An 18328-nucleotide genomic window follows, 5' to 3' on the forward strand; every position below is an offset into this window, starting at 1 on the left:
AATGAAAATGTTATGCCTTTTCTTTACTAACATATTACTTTATTTTTTTTCTTCATAATATATTTTGCGAGATAATACGCATGCGTTCATCCATTTTTCTATTTTCTTTCGCACATAGTTTATTAAATGAACGTATGTTTAAGTGCTTCTACTTTTTTTCACTAATTTATAGATGTACTATATATTAAATATTTTGATAAATCGTTTACTATATTTTTATTTTCCAAATGTCCAATTTGGAAATTTCCACAAGAGAAATATAAATTCGTATTCCCCATAGAAAAAACAAAAAATATATGCGTCACATAAGCCAAAATAAATACTCTTCAAATTTGTAGAAATGTAAAGGCAAATGAAGTGTGTGCAAATTCTGCTAATGAAGAAAAACAAGATCATTATTCTAAAAGTAATCTATAAATAAAGAAATGCATAAGAAGTAAAATACTTACAAAAGGACAAAATTTAAATAGGTTAAAAATAATTAAAAGTTTTGTGCCACAAAATGAAGGGTCAACCTATGTTAAATTTTTATGTCTTATCACATGTCATGAGGAAATGACAAGAAAAATTGTTTAGGCTAAAAGAGCAAGTCCCTATATTTTTTTTTTTCCTTTTTTTTATCTTCTCATTAATTAAAGTATCTATATCATCAAGAATGTCATAATGCTGTCCTAAAGCATTACGTTGATCAGTGTTCCCTTTTATGCTTCCTGCTACGCTTTTTTTATGAGCATCTATCATAGACAAAGATTGTTCTTTCCTTAACTCATTTTCAGAATCAACAAGTAAGTCATCTTCCTTACCTGATTTCGCAGATGACTTTCTATCCTTTTTCGCATTATAACCATTAGACATTTTTATTTGGTTCATTACATTATCATTTTCCATCAGTGCGCATTTGGTATCTTGCAATTTTCTCTTATTTTCTTCACACATCCTTTCTGAATTTACAATGTTTTTATTAATCTGAACAAGATTAAGTGTACCGTTATCTACCATTTGCGTTCTATTGGAATACAGGTTATTTATAATGGTAATATTGTTTTTGGATTCTATATTTTTTTTCAACTGCAATTTTTTCTTGTGTTCATTCTTAATTACGTTGTACATTAAATAGTCAAAATGCTCTAATTTTCTAATTGCTTTATGTGTATTAGTATTTGGCAAATTTGAGTATATACTGCATATTTCCTTTTCAGAACATGTATTTTGCAAAGGTTTCACCTTGCTGTGACCTTCAAAATTAGCCGAATTAAAGGGTTCAACGTTTCTTTCAAACATATTTGTATCAACATTTTGGGGGTTATGATGCTTAGTATTTCCTTTTTTTTCGTACATGTCTTCTTTATTTTTTGTTTTTTTTTTTTTGTTTCTTAATGAGAACACATTGTTTGTTCCTTTAAAGTTTGTGTTAAATACATCACTATGTCTAACATCTATAGGGCGTAGAATCTTTGAGAAGGCGTTGTTGATTATGTATTTACTATAACAAGAGGGAATTGCAACTCTCTTATTTTCTAAGGGAATTATACTTTCACGTGTTTCTGTAAATACTCTATGCTCATTCATTATCTTGTCCACTTCTCCATTGGACTTTTTATATTTACACAAGGACAAATTCATTTTTACACATTCAGAAATATCACTTAAAATTTATGTGGATTTTTCACTTTCATAATGAATAAAAAAAGGTATATTCTTAAATGTTATGGCTAATGATACATGGGAATATGAATATTACAAAAAATAATTTAAATGAGGTACATACACAAATGTACAAAAGTTTGTACACAGAAATCTGAAACAGTTTTTTTCATTTATTTATTTTACCTGTATTGTATTACTGTCTTAAAAGAGAACAGTCCAAGAAATAACAAAATAGTTGAAATTATAAACAAATAATAATGTTAAAGGAGTTTACTCAGCACTAAATGCATACACAGCAGAAAGGAATTTATGAGTTTTTTTTTTCTGATTTAAATATGATTTGTTCAGGTAAAGCAGAAATTATTTTTTTTTGTCGCAGAGAACTTTGTGCACAATTAATTTGAAAATTTCAATTTCTAGTTTCTGGGATTTATTGTTTTTTTTAATGCTTTAAATTGATCAATAGTATTTACATGTAACATGTCTTAATAAATCTATTAAGAATGGAATGCAAGCAAACAATCCCTATTATTAATAGTTTATAGACAAGAAAAATATGAAGTATCATATTTCGATTGTTATAAAAATTGAGTTTTCATTCAAAAAGAATGGAAACTACATGTAAGTGAAAGCAATAATTTCTGTTCTTTCTCATTTATGTTATTGAATGTTGCGGTAATTATTTCACTTGTTTGTGGTATTTAAAATTGTTACTATAGCACACATACGAAAAACCTATTATAAAAAATGCACGTTCAATTTCAATTTGAGGTTTAATGTCCAAATATAATTTTCTTAAATATAATACAACAAAAATAATAATACAAGGTAGCAACATTCCTATAAAGGGTCAACACATAGAAAAAAATACCTTTTCCATTATGGCAAGAGGAATCATATTTTGATAGTTTAAAAAAGAAAAAGATATAGTTCGAATATAAGGTCTACACTCTTATAAAGGAAACTACTGTCTTAATTTTGTTATTCTGCAAATTTTGTGTTTCTTCATTTTTCTGCCATATAATGTAAGGCAAACAGATTAGAGTTGATATAGTTACAAAGATTTTGTTGTATGTATAAACAAATTCTTTACTTAAAAAAACGCTCAAGTTCCTTATTACCAAGAAAGGAACTCATTAAAATATGTTTCATTTACACAGCTTTAGACAAAAAAAAACAGAATAGTTACAATAAAAACATTTTCCACATGCACCTTTCTAATAATAGACATAATTACTAAAGAAACAATGGTGTTTACAAATAATTTTCACTTAATGAAACGTTATCTAGCAAACTGAAAAGGACAAACAAAGTAGAGAAAATAGCATTTATGAGTAATAAAAATATTTGTATAAACAAACAATGGATTTATTTTGAATGTATCTAGTTTATACGTTACTACAAAGTTATATGTTCCCTTAGAATAAAGAACTTATAAAGAAATACATATAGATAAAAGCTATAAACGCATTATAAATGATTTGGCTTTTAACTTATCACTATAAAACTTCTACTAAATGGAAAATTTTTAAATTAATAATATAATTAGAGTCTAGATAATATACTTTAAACATTAGGAAAAAATATTTTTATTACATTGAATGAAATAAGACATTTATATATTAAAATATACATATAATGTAATTTTATTATTAATTAATACCATAAATGGAAAATTGATTGTGCATAATTAATTTTAATTATTCATTTATTTAAAATTTTATTATATGTAGTTAATTTAATTCTTGAATTTTATTTTTATTTATTAAATAAATTTAAATTAATTATTATTTATTATATGAATTTAATTTAATTATTTAAAATTAAATATTATATTTATTTATATTACAACTACTTAATTATTTAATAAAATTTAAATAATATACATAAATTCAAAAAATTATTAAAATGTAATTACAACATTTAATTAAAAAATTTTAATTATAATATTTATTTATTAAAATTTAATATAATATAATTAATAAATAAAAAACAATTATAATATATTAATTTAACTAACTATACTAAAAATTCAATTATTATATATTTTTATTTTAATAATATAATATTTTTATTAAACTATATAGTTAATTTATTAATAAATATATAAACAATCAATTATATTAATGGTAGAATTTTAATTTATAAAATTATATTGTATTTATTAAAATTAATTATATTTAATAATTAAATTATTATTTATTTTATACTGTACTAAGTAAGAATAACTAATTATTTTTTCTTACAATGCATTATTGAATTAAATAAAATATTTATTTATATTTTTATTAAACGTTTAATTAGTAATAATATGTATTCATTAATTATATCATATTTAAAATAATTAAAATATAATTATTATGAACAATTATTTATTTTAAATAAATAAATTAATATTGTTATATTTTTTCTTAACAGTATATTAATATTTAATTATTAAATGAATAAAATAAATTAATATAATTAATTTATTATATATATAGAATTATTTTATTGTTTAAATATAAATAAATATATATATATTTTTAATTCATTTTAAATATACTTAATAATACTTTTAAATAATAAAATAAAATTATTTGTTTTAATATAATATATTTAATTAGTTTACTATTCATATATTTATTTAATTTTATTTATGCATAATGCATTATATAAATATATTTATTTTATTGTTTCACATGTCATATTAATATAGTGTTAAAATAAGTTAACAACATTAATTTATTTTAAAAATACTTTTTTTTATTTATTTAATTACAAATATATATTTTGTATTATATATAATTATTTATATTTAATTATTTTAAATTAATATTATTTACTTAAATTAATAATTAAAATTAAAAAAAATATATATTATTTATATATCCTTTTAATGTGTAAATTAATATATAATAAATAAATTATTTAATTAATTACAATAAATATATATTTTAATCCCATATTATAAGATTTTTCTTTATTATATAATAATTTAATTATTTATTAATATAAAATTTATTTTAATTTAATTGAATTTAATTTATTATTTTATATGCATATACAGTATTATATGAACTATTTAATTTTATTTTATAAAAATATTAAATAAAATTTATATATGTTATATAAAATTTTAAATTCTTTATTATATTATTTTAACATAAAAATTAATTTTATTTATTATATTTTTATTAATCTAATAATTAATATTGTATTATATTTTATTTCTTTTATATTATAATTATATTATTAATTATTTATTTTAATTAATTTAAATTGTTTATTTTATTTATATATAATTATTTTATAATTTATTTTAATTAATTAGTATATTTTATTTACTATTTCATTTAATTATACTTTATATTAATTTTCTTCATCTACTGGATATATATATATTTTTTCATTTCGTTAATACATTAATATAATTATAAAATATTTTATTTATATTAATTAATTATATTTTATTTATTTTTATTATTTTAATTAATATATAATACTTATTAGCTATTATTTATTTTTATTTCAGTGCACTTTTATATAAAATAATATAAGGAATATATATTTTTTTTAATTAAAATAATTATTTATATATTATTAATTTATTAAAATATATTTATTTTTAATAAATATTTTTGATTTATATTTAATATATATTTTTTACTATATTTATTTTTAATTATTTATAATTATATAAAATAATGTATATTTATCATTTATCACAATGTCTTTATTGTTGTTTTAGCTATTAATTTTCATTTTAATTGTTATATAATATTATTTTTATATATTTAATTCTTTTTATTTATTATTATTATTATTATTCTATTTTTAATTTATAAAGAATATTGTTATTTGGTGAAATAATTTATAACTGTGTGAAAGGATTTATATATCATTCATAAGCCAGCATTATATGGGAATTATAAACTAATTTATTTTTTATTGACTTAAGTTAAACATTATGAATGATGTATAGTTTCCTTTGAATGTTGTTATTCCATTTGACATTCTCCATCATTTGTAAAATATCTGTTAAGTTATTTACGTTATTTAGAACCCTTTCACTTTGAGAGCACAGAAAAACCTGTCCATCTGCAGCTAAGCCCTAAATTTTTAGATAATTTAACTTTTAAGTCTAGACATGACATTCCTATGCCAGTGTTTTCTTTAACGTTTACGTAATTTAATTTAATGCAATGAACAGCTATATTTTTATGTTGAACGCAATTTTTACACAATGGTAACACTAATAAATATGTCTTCTTTTCAATTTGATTTAAAGAAAGCTAAAATAAATAACTGAAATATTCACTACAGAATAAGGAGTGTAATTTTTTTACGACAGGATGTGGCTTTTGTAGTTTTAAAAATACAAATAATACTTATAAAGTTCCTATCGAGACAACATGAAATGCGTTGTACTGTATTGACACAGAACATTAGTAGAACAGCAAGCAATATGCATATTTGTTTTTTCATATTGAATGTTTTTATCTTAACAGTTATTATTATTCTTAGGAATCCTAAAACTATAATTGCCACAAAAGCGTATTAATTGAGTATCTAAAGCATATTACGTGATGCTAACGAAATTGAAAGGAAAAAAATGTAGTACCCAAATGAAAATAATAAGTTTTAAAGTATCATAAATGTATTAATAGGAAAATGAGAAAAAAAACTAGTTTTCTTAGTGTCTTTATTGCACTGCATAGTTATTTCACGAAATGTATTCAATTTATTATCTTATGCTCATCTTTCTGAAATATGGCTTATTTTGACTTAAGATCCTTTCGGGTACCTGAATTATAATTTATGCAAGAAAAATAATACGTATCAGCATCACGTTAACATGTCTATTTAGCAATACAATTAACTAGTGCAGGATATTCATCATTTTCGGAACGTATACAAATTAATTCATAAATAACAAACGTTTCTATATATGAGTGTATATGGGTTTTAAGAAATAAAGAAATTCATCTTAATATATGTAATTCATGATTTACCTTACAGCTTCTATATTTTTAACAACATTTAATGCAACAACGCAATTACAGCTCCATTATTAACCCTAAAAGTGCGTATATCATTATTTTCATTTGACATGATAACATCATGTCTGTGATTGTTAAAACTTTTAATTCAGAAAGAAGTGTTTTTCAAAAACTCAAATAAGTGGAACTGTAATTTATTTCAGTAAAAGATATTTAAAACGATAACAAATTAATTCCTTAATGAAAAAAGTAAAAGAGTCCTTTCTATACTATATGTGTTATTGATTTGTTTATTTTTTTCTTTTTTGAGTTGTCCCCTTTTGTGCTTTTATTATTAAAAATTAATTTATAAATTTGGGTTGGACAAAAAAGGAAAATAATTTTTAGAAACTATTACACGTAACACATTCATTTTAGACAGGAAAAACTCAAGGTCAAGATCATTAAAGCCTTAACGCATAATGTATAGCATAGTACGAGTAGAAACGCGTAATATCGATTAAGTGATTTACCTTTAAAGGGTGGAGACAAACGTAGACGAAGAACACCATGAAAAAGAAAAATTAGGTGTATCTTAATGCATATCTATTTGTTTTTCTAAATATCGTGGAAAATGAGTCTTATATATTTTAACACTTTGTTGTCTTATGCTTCATTAAGCAAAGACAGAGACGCGTAAATTTCATGATAAAATAGAAGTACAAATTTATTCGTGCTTAAGTATTTATATTAAATCATGAAATTATGAATGAGCATAACAAAGCATGTTACGTTCATATAACATCCTTGGTTGCGAACCTTTCAATTATTCTAAAAGGGTAAACCAAGTTAAAAAAGCACTTTAAGACATAAAATTTAAATGCTCTGAAGATCAGACAATAAGCATCTTTCATTCAAATTTTTTTTCTTTTCAATAACGAACTGTGAAAATCAATGATGGAATCAATTCGCATAAAATTTACATCAAGGATCCTTTGGTACCACCAGCTTCATATGTAATGTAAAATAACGTTTACATATGTTTTTAGAATATAAAAAATGGGATCTATACATTAACTAGCAAAAAATAGAATTACATTTTCTTTTGGAGAATATGCGAAAAATGCAATAAGAAAGGAAATATATTTAATAGCATTCCTATCAGTGGTGCTTCTTTCGCCCCCGTGTCTGATTGTAAAATAAAGGTGTGGAATTGTAGTGTTATTTTAAAATAAAGAAAATATTTAGATTTTAATGGTTGATAAAAGTCTAAAGCAGCGTTAGGTAATGGATAAAAGAAGTCAACGTGTATTTTGATTTAAGAAAAAATGCAAATAAATTAAATGATGTTACTGCATATATGCAAGACACATTTTTAAAGTCAAACACATTTGGAGCGATTTAACACAAACATAATGACACAATTCCATCCTGTGTACCATCTGTTTAAATAAATAACAAAACATAAAAGAGTACTATGAATCGTATTTTTCACATTATTAATAATTTCGGTATAATTAAAAGTTTGTCTAATTCACTTTTTCCGCTTCCCTATGATCTACAATTATTTAGCGACAAGTTTCAAGTGCTTAAAACCATAAAGAGATGCCTGCTTTGTTTTACATAGAAAAAAGTAAAGAAAAATTGTTAGGGTAATATAGTACATTCTTGAATTTATGTTTAGAACTGTAACATTTTATAATATTGCTTTTCAATATTTTATTTTAACACCTGTATTTCCTTTGCATTGACACGAATGAAAATGATGAAATGAAAGCACATAAAAAGTTTGTTTCGTAAGCGCTTTTCCGTTGTGTACATTTGCTTCGGTTGGAAATGTGCATTATTTTGCAATTTTAATAATATGTTACGCAAAAAAGGAAACAAAATTTTAAATATATAATTTATTCATTTTTTCCATGGAATAGACGTGAAAATAAGAAGCGCTCATTTAACGCAAATGTTCCTTTTGTAGACATGTAGGGGACACATTGGCTTAATATATGCTGTTATAACATTATTTTAGGTTCTCGTTAGCATTTATTCGATAATATTTTTTAGTCCGTAAGAGGGCTACACTGAAAATGTGTGTTATATGACGTATGCAAATTTTTGAACTTAAACGTTTAAGTAGGTAATGCATTTTCAAAACATATTTTTGATATTTCTAAATAGATAGCACTTGGGGGTAAAAGGCAAACGCACAGTTGCACAACTATAATACGAATAACGATATATTTTCAGTTTTGTCCTTTGGATTTGTTCACAAAAAGACTTGGGAACTCTCTTCGCATTTGTTAAAGAAGCAATGTTCACGAGTAAGGAAAACATATACGTGGTTAAAAGGGTTGTAAATAGAACACTGCACAGAATGGAATTGGCATTCGTATCATATTTTATAAAGTAAAATTTTTTACTTGACAATTTCGTTTTTAATTAGCTCCATGAAAGGGCCTTTATGTCCTCACGAATGCACCATCTTATGTTATAGGCGATATTTTTATTGAAAGGAATTAAAACAGGGCACAAGCGTGAAAGGTATCATAATTTTTCAAAATTTTCTTGCACCGTCTGCAGAAATGTTTATATGTTGATAGCTAATTTTTAATGTATTTATGGAAATAAGTTACGATGCAAGAAATTAGGGAGGGGCGGGCTATGCTATGCTCCATGTTCTCTAAGAACACTTTATGTAAAGCTGAAAATAACTTGAACAGGAATTAAAAATACCGTTGTAAATTTTGTTTAGCAAAAATTCTTGGAAATTCTACAAGACCACATGGTATAAAAATAATTCGAGCAGATGCCATAATAAATCCGTTATGCTTCCATGAACATGAAATATAATTAAATGTACTTCTTTTTACTTCGAATAAAAAAAAAAAAAAAATGATATTAAAAAAAATTCGCTTCTAACACTATAATATAACCATTAATATATGGACATTAAAACACAAAATTTTCCTCGGTTTTTTTTGTAAGGCAATAAAATTTGTCAGAAGTGGGGTTCGAACCCACGCCCTTTCGGACAGCGGCCTAAACGCTGCGCCTTAGACCACTCGGCCATCCTGACATCATCTTTATGCATGCACAAATTTGTCCATATAGAAATATTGTTGTGCAATAAAAAAAGAAAAAAAAATAAAATAAAATGACGTTTTTCATTCCCTTTTTACGCCTTAAATTTAATGTTAAGCTCATTTTATATGCCTTTACCCATTTCGCGTTCACGTTACATATAAGGAAATTCGTTTAAACATTAAGAAAAGCATTATATAAATTATTTTATGTTTTTATGCCTTCGCAAAACCAGCCTACATTTTTACTCTGCTAACCGAAGTAATTTCATTTTCTGAATGGGGCAATTTTGCGTGGATAAAGAAGGAACGTGAGTAGTGCTACATGATATAACTTACAATTTTGTTTTTTTCCACTTTTGCATTTTTCGAACTACTTTTTAAGGGGAACCCTCTTTTTCCTTTAAAAAAAAATTTCAAGGTATTCATTATGGCACAGTATTATCATAAGATGAAGTTATAAAAATTTCCACAATTCAGTACATAAAAATAAAATACTCGTAAACATTTAGGAAGATGGCTTAAATAAAAGGGCGATGAACTCTATGTATGACAGTACAGCTTTACTGTATGCAATATAATTTCGAACCTACAAGCGGAAACGACATGCCGAAAACGTAATGTGTGTTACGCTATATGTACATGTATGCTAATGTGCAACAATTTAGTGACCTCCGCTGCTAAAAATGTTGAAAATTTGTGCGAATTAGCGGAAATGGTTTTTAAAATACGTTGTTCAGTATGTTCAGTGTGTTCTGAGAGTATAGGACTTAATTCACTCAAACGCACAAGTGCGTGGTGGTAAAAAAAAAAAAAATTATGTTATTAATTTATAAAATTTCATAAAGGAATGACTGGAAAATATACTGAGAAAGAGTTTTTTTCAGTTGTTCTACTTACCCCATGGGGGTATTTTCTTACAAGGAGACAGCACCTTAAGGAAGTGTGATCGCATGATAACAAAATTTAAAGCTGTAATTATTCATGTCCTTCTCATTTGGGGAAGGTTCCATCTGTGGTGCGGGGTATATACTGTGCGTTATGCTGATATTAGTAGTACGTTAAAGTACATCCTGTTGTAGGTTTTTATTTTTACAAAAAATTTGTAATCATTTCATTTGTAAGATAAGGGAATGTCCTTTTAAAAAAAATGAGAGGAGAACAAGCTAGCATTACACACCACAGATTAATTCGTACAAAGGAAAATATTGCAGAAGTTGAAATTTAAAAATGTACTTTTTCTTCCATTGGTACTTTATGCCACGTGTGTGAAATGGTGTAAGAAATTTCCCCTTCTGCTATGCTCAATGCGCACATTTCTTTTTTTACATTCATTTTTATAAGCATTAAAATAACGCAAAATGGAAAAAAAATAAAGCGTATAGAAGCGCAGGTAGTAAATGTGCTGATAGAAATGAATAAAGTAATCAAAGTAAAAGGAGGCAGACAAGCAATGAATCGTCAAACGCAGCAGGGGGAGGGGGAAAGAAATTCCTTTAAAATGATTCAAACGTATATATAAATATGCGCATATATATATGTATACACAAAAGCAGCACGTGTACTTTCAAATTGGCATCAATAAATTAAAGGACAGTAACGTCAAATACACTTGAACGCGCAAGCCATTTTAATGTTCTCACATTTGGGGGAATCAAAGTTTTACAAAATTTGCTTTTCTCATTTTTATTTACAATGAGGTAATTTGTAATTTTTTTTTTTTTTTGCGTATACGTTTATCATTTTACTGGGACAAAAATCAGCACCTTATTGTTGGCAAGTGCGATCTGAATGAGACGTATATTATCATTTGAGGAGTATTTTAAAAAGACATTCACTGAAAAAGGCGTATCATCATCCATCAGATTAAGCCCCTATGTAAAAAATGAATTTTAAACGATAGATACACATGTTTCGCCATTTCGATAAGGATATCACCTGCTTTTAATTAAATTGTGTATTTTGTTTCTTCTCCTTTTTATTCCTTTAATTGTTTTTCTGTGTACTTCATTTATATTTTTTTTTTTTTTTTACAGTGCTGGCAAAAACAAACTGTTCAATAAAAATTTTATTTTTTCCTTTTGGATGGACGAAAAGAGAGAACCATTTAATTTGCTAAATGCTTTCCCACTTTTTTTATGTAACATGTTAATTTTGCTTTATGATTTATATTTTGTGGCTCCTCTGCAAATTCCTTTGTGGTCCACTTCGCACCTCGCCTGCGGCAGCTCTGCAATTCATTTTGTTTTCACGTGATGTGCCAAACGCAGCACACTTTTTGAGCAATTCCTCAGATAGCCCATTTGGCTCTTTCCGCAACTTTTTTTGTCGCACAAAATTTTTATATGAACTGGAAGGGAAAAAATAAAATTTTCCTTTTCACGGAATGTTTTTTTATGTATATAGCAAGTGTATACCCAAGTCGGAAAAGAAGGAAAAGCGCAGGGCGCCAAGGAAGAAGCAGCCGCAGTACAGCAGTAGTGGCAATCCCGGCGGGGGAGCCAACCCCTTTATGAAGCATCAAAATTTGTAGCATTTATTAACCCCCCGTTGCAGCTTAGTCCTGTTGTATTCGCAAAGCGTGAACGAATATTCATTTTTAGCGACTCATTTTAAGGCCGCCCTGCATATGTGAAGTGGCATCCAAGCCTATGTAGAAGTGTACACCGTACCGTATTGTTAGCACACTTCTAAGTTACTTTCCATTTTGCGAATTCTTTTGGACGCTCATCTGAGGGAAAGGCTTTGAATCATGAGGAGTTGCTTAAGGTGTATGTGGGTACAGCCAAACGGATGGTGATAGTAGTTGGTTCAAATTTGGCCCAGTACATATACGGGTGAACTCACCGGAAGGGGGAAACGTTACCATAGTCCGTTTTTATTTTATTTTTTTTGTATTTTTTCCCGTGCACCATGGAGAAGAGCGAGCATCACGATAAGGATGATAATAGCACATCCGATGATGAAATATTGATTGAAAATATTAAGAAAAAAAACTGCCGCATCAAATTAAACGACTCGAAAGAAATAAATGAAGGGAAAAAGGAGGAGACGAAATTGGAGAAGGATGTGAAGAGCAATAGGAGGACAGTCTTGAAGAAAGAGACAAGCACCGTTACTCGAAAGGAGAGGTCGAAAACGAGTGCCAAGGAAAGCAAAGAGGCTCCCTTAAATGAATGTAAACTGGTGAAAAAGGGTAAAGAAGCTGCCAACACGGGGGATGCAGGTAATGAAAACCCCACTACTAGCAATAAAAAGACAGATAAAAAAAAACCCGTGGTGAAAAAAAGAAAATCAAGTGTAAAGGGAAAAAAAGACACTGATGGGAAATCCACTCCTGCCAAAGTGGTAAAAAAGAGAGTAAGCAAAGTCAAGAAAGAAACAAATAAAAGACCCAAAAAGGTAATTAAAAAAACAGAAGAAAATTTCGAACCCATAAATAGATGGTGGGAGAAGATAGATCATCAAACTGATATTCAGTGGCATTACTTAGAGCATCGGGGTCTCATTTTTTCCCCCCCATATGTACAACACCATATTCCTATTTTTTATAAAAGCATAAAATTACAGTTAAATGAAAAAGCAGAAGAGTTGGCTACCTACTGGTGCAGCGTAATAGGTAGTGATTACTGTACCAAGGATAAGTTCATATTAAATTTTTTTAGAACCTTCATATGTACCTTAGAGAAGGATAACATAATAAGACAAGAAAATGAAAACAAATTGAAAAAAGGAGATATATCCAATTTTAAATTTATTGATTTCATGCCAATCAAAGATCACCTAGTTAAGCTAAGAGAAGAAAAACTTAATAGAACGAAAGAAGAAAAAGAAGAGGAGAAAAAATTGAGGTCAGAAAAAGAACTACCATATACATACGCCCTGGTTGATTGGATTCGTGAAAAAATTTCCAGCAACAAAGCGGAACCGCCTGGTCTATTTAGAGGTAGAGGAGAACATCCAAAGCAGGGGTTGCTGAAAAAAAGAATATTCCCAGAAGATGTCGTGATAAATATAAGCAAAGATGCTCCTGTCCCTCGATTGTACGACGACATGTGTGGTCACTGTTGGGGAGACATCTACCATGACAATAAAGTAACGTGGCTAGCATACTACAAGGACAGTATAAACGATCAGTTAAAGTATACGTTTTTATCGGCCCAATCGAAATTTAAAGGGTATAAGGATTTTCTTAAGTATGAAAATGCAAGGAAGCTAAAATCATGTGTTCATAAAATTAGGGAAGATTATAAGCACAAAATGAAGAGCAAAAATATACTGGACAAGCAGTTAGGCACGGCCGTTTATTTGATAGACTTTTTGGCCTTAAGAGTGGGGGGGGAGAAAGACATAGATGAGGAAGCGGATACGGTGGGCTGCTGCAGTTTGCGGGTTGAGCACGTTAGCTTTTCGCACGAAGTGCCCATTAAGAATGAGAGTTTGCGGGGGGAAAATGCCAAGGGGGGGAAGAACAAGGTGAAAAACGCCAAGGAAGAAACCACGAATGGGGAATCGGCCCCAAACGAAAGTGATAACAAAGGCAGCAACAAACTCCCGCTGCCGAAAAGTTTGAACGACATAGCGGAAGACCACTGCTATATAACACTTGATTTTTTAGGAAAGGACAGCATTCGCTATTTTAACACAGTATTGCTGGACAAGCAAGCATACATTAACATGATCATATTTTGCAAAAACAAACACAAAGATGAAGGGGTGTTTGATCAAATTAACTGCTCAAAGTTAAATGATTATTTAAAAGAAATTATGCCAACGTTGTCTGCGAAGGTTTTTCGTACGTACAACGCGTCCATTACGCTAGATCAGCAGCTGAAAAGGATAAAAGAAATTCGGGGCAAACCAACAGAAGACCCGCTGCTCGCATACTATGATGATTTTCCAAAGAAGAAAAAGAGGAAACTGGGAAACTTAACTTCGTCAGCCAGTATTCTGAGCGATATAAGTGATTCCACGGAAAAGGAGAATAGCGGAGATGAGAACAACAACAACAACAACAACAACAATAACAACAATAACAATAACAATAACAACAATGGTGATAACTTGCCCGAGGGCAACGCCCTTGGCGATAACGGTGGAGCATCCCCAAGTAGAAGTAACACCAACCCTTTTGGAGGCGTCCACGCTAGTGAAAAGAACACGCCCATAGAAGTGGACGTTTCAAATGTGAACGAACTCATCAACTTTTTCAACAACGCGAACAGAGAAGTTGCAATTCTGTGTAACCATCAGAGAAGTATCCCAAAGCAGCACGACACAGCCATGTCTAAAATAAAGAAGCAAATAGAAATTTACAGCGAAGATATAAAGGAGTATAAAAAATATCTGCAGTACCTGAAAAAGGGAACGAACGGGGAAAGTTTCACCTTTGTGTCGAAGGTTGTTGCGTTAGATGGATCGTTAAGACCGAACAAGGTGAAGGAAAACATGAAGGAAGAATCTTGCAAGAAGAAACTAATTGCGCTCATTAAGAAAGTGGAGCAGTTAAAACACCAAATGAAGGTACGCGATGACAACAAAACAATTGCCCTGGGGACGTCTAAAATAAATTATATGGACCCCAGAATAACCGTTGCCTTCTGCAAAAGGTTCGAAATACCGATAGAGAAAATATTTAATAGGAGCTTAAGGCTTAAATTCCCCTGGGCAATGTTCGTGACGAAGAATTTTACCTTTTAGGGGAATTGCCTAAAGGGGGTTAACGGGTAAGGTGGAGCGACTGATCAGTAGCCGCACTATACAACTAATTAAATTACCGCACCTGTGATTAACCTTAAGCACAGTATCCATGTAGAATGCGCCCCACCACTACCACCTGTGCGAATGTAATTCCTTCCAACCCGCACATGAGTGTGTGTTATAATTCCCTTCAAAGGAATGCTTTTAAGATGACAAAAAAAAAAAAAAAAAAAAAAAAAAAACCAAAGGGGAGTTAACGCAGATAGAAGTTGCCTCCAACTCTGCAGCGATGCATACTGCTAAAAGACTTCCAACTCGAGGTGCTCATATGAATACATATCGTCCACCGTAACGCAATCCCGTTCGCACGTAAATATGATGACATTCCCCACGTTGAAATTGTTTAACAAATTGCCAGAAAGGTTATCCTTTTCTTCTTCATGTTTTTTCTCAATTTGATAGACAAAAGTGGAAAAGAATTGCATCTCAAAAAGTAGCTTTCCCCCGCAGTGTGCACACATCATGGTCCGTTCTTTTATGTATTTCTTCGTAGATTTGTACATGTATAAAAATTTCCCATTGTAACAATACCTTAATATTTGATTGTAGTTTTTACTTAAGTAGGAATAAAATTTGACACATCCGTTAAAATCATTTTCAAAAAATTCGATATCGCCAATGTCGTCCAGATCGTGATCATTTCTTATGGCCAGATCTGCGTCCTCTTCCGTGTTTTCCTTATTTCGTTGTTCATATGTTTCATGCATTTTCTTCGCCTTTTCGTAGAGGTAGTCTCCCTGTGCACAATCATCTGCATCGTCTTCAATCAGGGAAATGTAAAAAGTGGGTAGTTTACAATTTGTGCTTTCTTCGATGAACTTTTCACGTTTCTCCGTCGTTTGTTGCAGTCCAAGAAGTTCGCCTCCCCCGTTAGGCTCCCTTGCTTGGGAATTATTACCTACGACAGGTGAATGGTTATGTCTTGGTTTTCCATTTACACCACTAAAGGTTGCACTAATGGCGTTACCAAATAATGAGTTGTTCCTTTTCTGTTCCGTAGCGTTGTTAGAAAATAAGGATTTCCAGTCGATTAATTTTTCCTCCAAAAAACCTACATTTTCTGTGAGAGAGTCTTCTCTTTTTATATTTTCGCTTGAAAAATCAAAAACGGGTTGTCTCCTATTTGTTATGCTACAATTGGAGAAAACTCCTCTTTCTGGATCATTTGAATTTGCTCTTCCATTGTAACATATTTCATCTTTGGCACAGTAGTTGTTTATGCCTATCTCTGGGCCCACTTTTTCACCACCCACATTTTGAAAAAGCTTTTTTTTTCCCTTAATGCATATCCAACTGTTCCTGTTCACGTTGCACTTCTCACTGTTCAGGCAGCAAAACAAGTAAAGAATTCTTACGTACTCATTATACGACGTTGATAATTGTAATAAAAACGTTAAATCTTTTTTGCACGTTGGACACTTTAAATTGAAGTTCGTTGGTTCCTTTCCATATAACCACACGGGGGCACCGCCAAATTTGGAATCATTTTTCAAGTCAAATTTGGTGTCGATTTTCTTTGATAGCACTCCAATGTACATGCTTTCTTAGGGGATAGTAATTCTGTTTTATTTTATGGTGGCCTTTTTTCACTTTTGAGCGGTCGTCAAATGCGTACGTATAAGTAAACGTATTTATATTTATGTGCCTTTTTATTTGCCCCGTTTTTAAGGGAAATCTTTTTAAGAGAACTTATAAGAGTTGCGCGTTTAAGTTGTACATAGCAATACCCCTGTGCTGGAAAAATTTTGTGAACTTGTGCCGTAGGGAAGTACCTCAGATAAAGTTAGAAAACGGAGATTGTTCCCCTCTAGGGTCTATTCGTAAAAGCCATTTGGTGATATTTTTATTTTTCATCCCTTAACATTTCGCGCATACTTTTTATTTACTTATTTTTTTGCCCCCTTTAACACACAGTACGTTGTTCGGTTCTTTTGCTGAACACATGGTGTTAAGTATAAAATTTGCTTCTACGGGGTGGCGCTGAAGTGGGGTCATGCCTTTCCGTACAACACGTTAGGGTTAGGGAAGGGTATTCTGTTAGTGTGCTCATAGGGGGATGTCGAAATTGGGTACAAAAAAAAAAAAAAAAACGCTTCACTATTTTTATACAACTGATTTTAGAAAAAAGGGGGAAATGCACAGCAGGTCGTTTTTCTGCTTTTAAGAGGGCCACGGTCATCCCGCCTAAGCAGTACACATAGAAAAATATGTGTATATGCGTTACATCAAATGTGGAAGTAGTTTCACTCTTGGAACATGTAAAATTGGGTGAGGTTAAGAACCCACTTTGGGGTCTACGTGCAACATGCTGGGCGAAGAAATCCGCTTCTATCCTCCTATAACACCAATCATGTTTTAACGTGGTGTGTGTTGTCCCCGCAGAAAAGGAGCGGCTTAACAATTTTGCGATGGCTCATTCCTTTTTTGCACATCCCTTAAGAAAGAGAACCATCCCTCTGCGTATTCGTAGCGCATTTGTCATTTAAGCCAAAATGGGTAGAACAAAAAAAAATTTAGGGACTCACTCTAATGTGCCTGTTTATCGTTTTTTTTTTTTTTTTTTAATTGCGGTGAATTTGTTCCGAACGCGGAAAAGAACAACACCGTTAGTAACCGCTGAGATATTATACGCATTCGAGGTGGTTATCCTGGACATGCCACATTATGCAGCGGTCTCTTCTGCAAACGAGAACTCTTTCGCCATTTGTACGTGGCCAGCTAGCACTAACCAGTTGAGTATCCGTTTTGGCTTTTTTTTTTTTTTTTTTATTCTGCTATTTTGCTATTTTTTTATTAACAGTTCAGGCAAAAACGCTAAATGTGTCACCCTCTTGCGCACACGAACTGAGAATTTACCTGAACCGTTAATACAATAAATAATTT

General features: G+C 29.6%; 3 protein-coding genes and 1 non-coding gene across 4 annotated transcripts; 1 reads left to right on the forward strand and 3 right to left on the reverse strand.

The window, feature by feature from the left end:
• Positions 1-528: 528 nt before the first annotated feature.
• On the reverse strand, positions 529-1623 carry PCOAH_00030700 (Uncharacterized protein; the record flags this gene model as incomplete). Its single annotated transcript, XM_020059871.1, has 1 exon — positions 529-1623. One exon carries the CDS (start codon positions 1621-1623, stop codon positions 529-531), a length of 1095 nt encoding a protein of 364 aa, XP_019915387.1.
• Positions 1624-9601: 7978 nt separating this feature from the next.
• Positions 9602-9681, reverse strand: Leu_TAG (the record flags this gene model as incomplete). Its single annotated transcript has 1 exon — positions 9602-9681. It is a non-coding gene; the product is annotated as a tRNA-Leu (tRNA).
• A 2917-nt stretch (positions 9682-12598) lies between these two features.
• Positions 12599-15385, forward strand: PCOAH_00030720 (Topoisomerase I; the record flags this gene model as incomplete). Its single annotated transcript, XM_020059872.1, has 1 exon — positions 12599-15385. The coding sequence occupies one exon, from the start codon at positions 12599-12601 to the stop codon at positions 15383-15385; it is 2787 nt and encodes a 928-aa protein (XP_019915478.1).
• Positions 15386-15684: 299 nt separating this feature from the next.
• Positions 15685-16983, reverse strand: PCOAH_00030730 (Uncharacterized protein; the record flags this gene model as incomplete). The annotated part of the gene is made up of 1 exon (XM_020059873.1): positions 15685-16983. One exon carries the CDS (start codon positions 16981-16983, stop codon positions 15685-15687), a length of 1299 nt encoding a protein of 432 aa, XP_019915402.1.
• Positions 16984-18328: the final 1345 nt, after the last annotated feature.

The sequence above is a fragment of the Plasmodium coatneyi genome, chromosome 10 (assembly GCF_001680005.1).
Source record: "Plasmodium coatneyi strain Hackeri chromosome 10, complete sequence".
Taxonomy (NCBI): domain Eukaryota; phylum Apicomplexa; class Aconoidasida; order Haemosporida; family Plasmodiidae; genus Plasmodium; species Plasmodium coatneyi.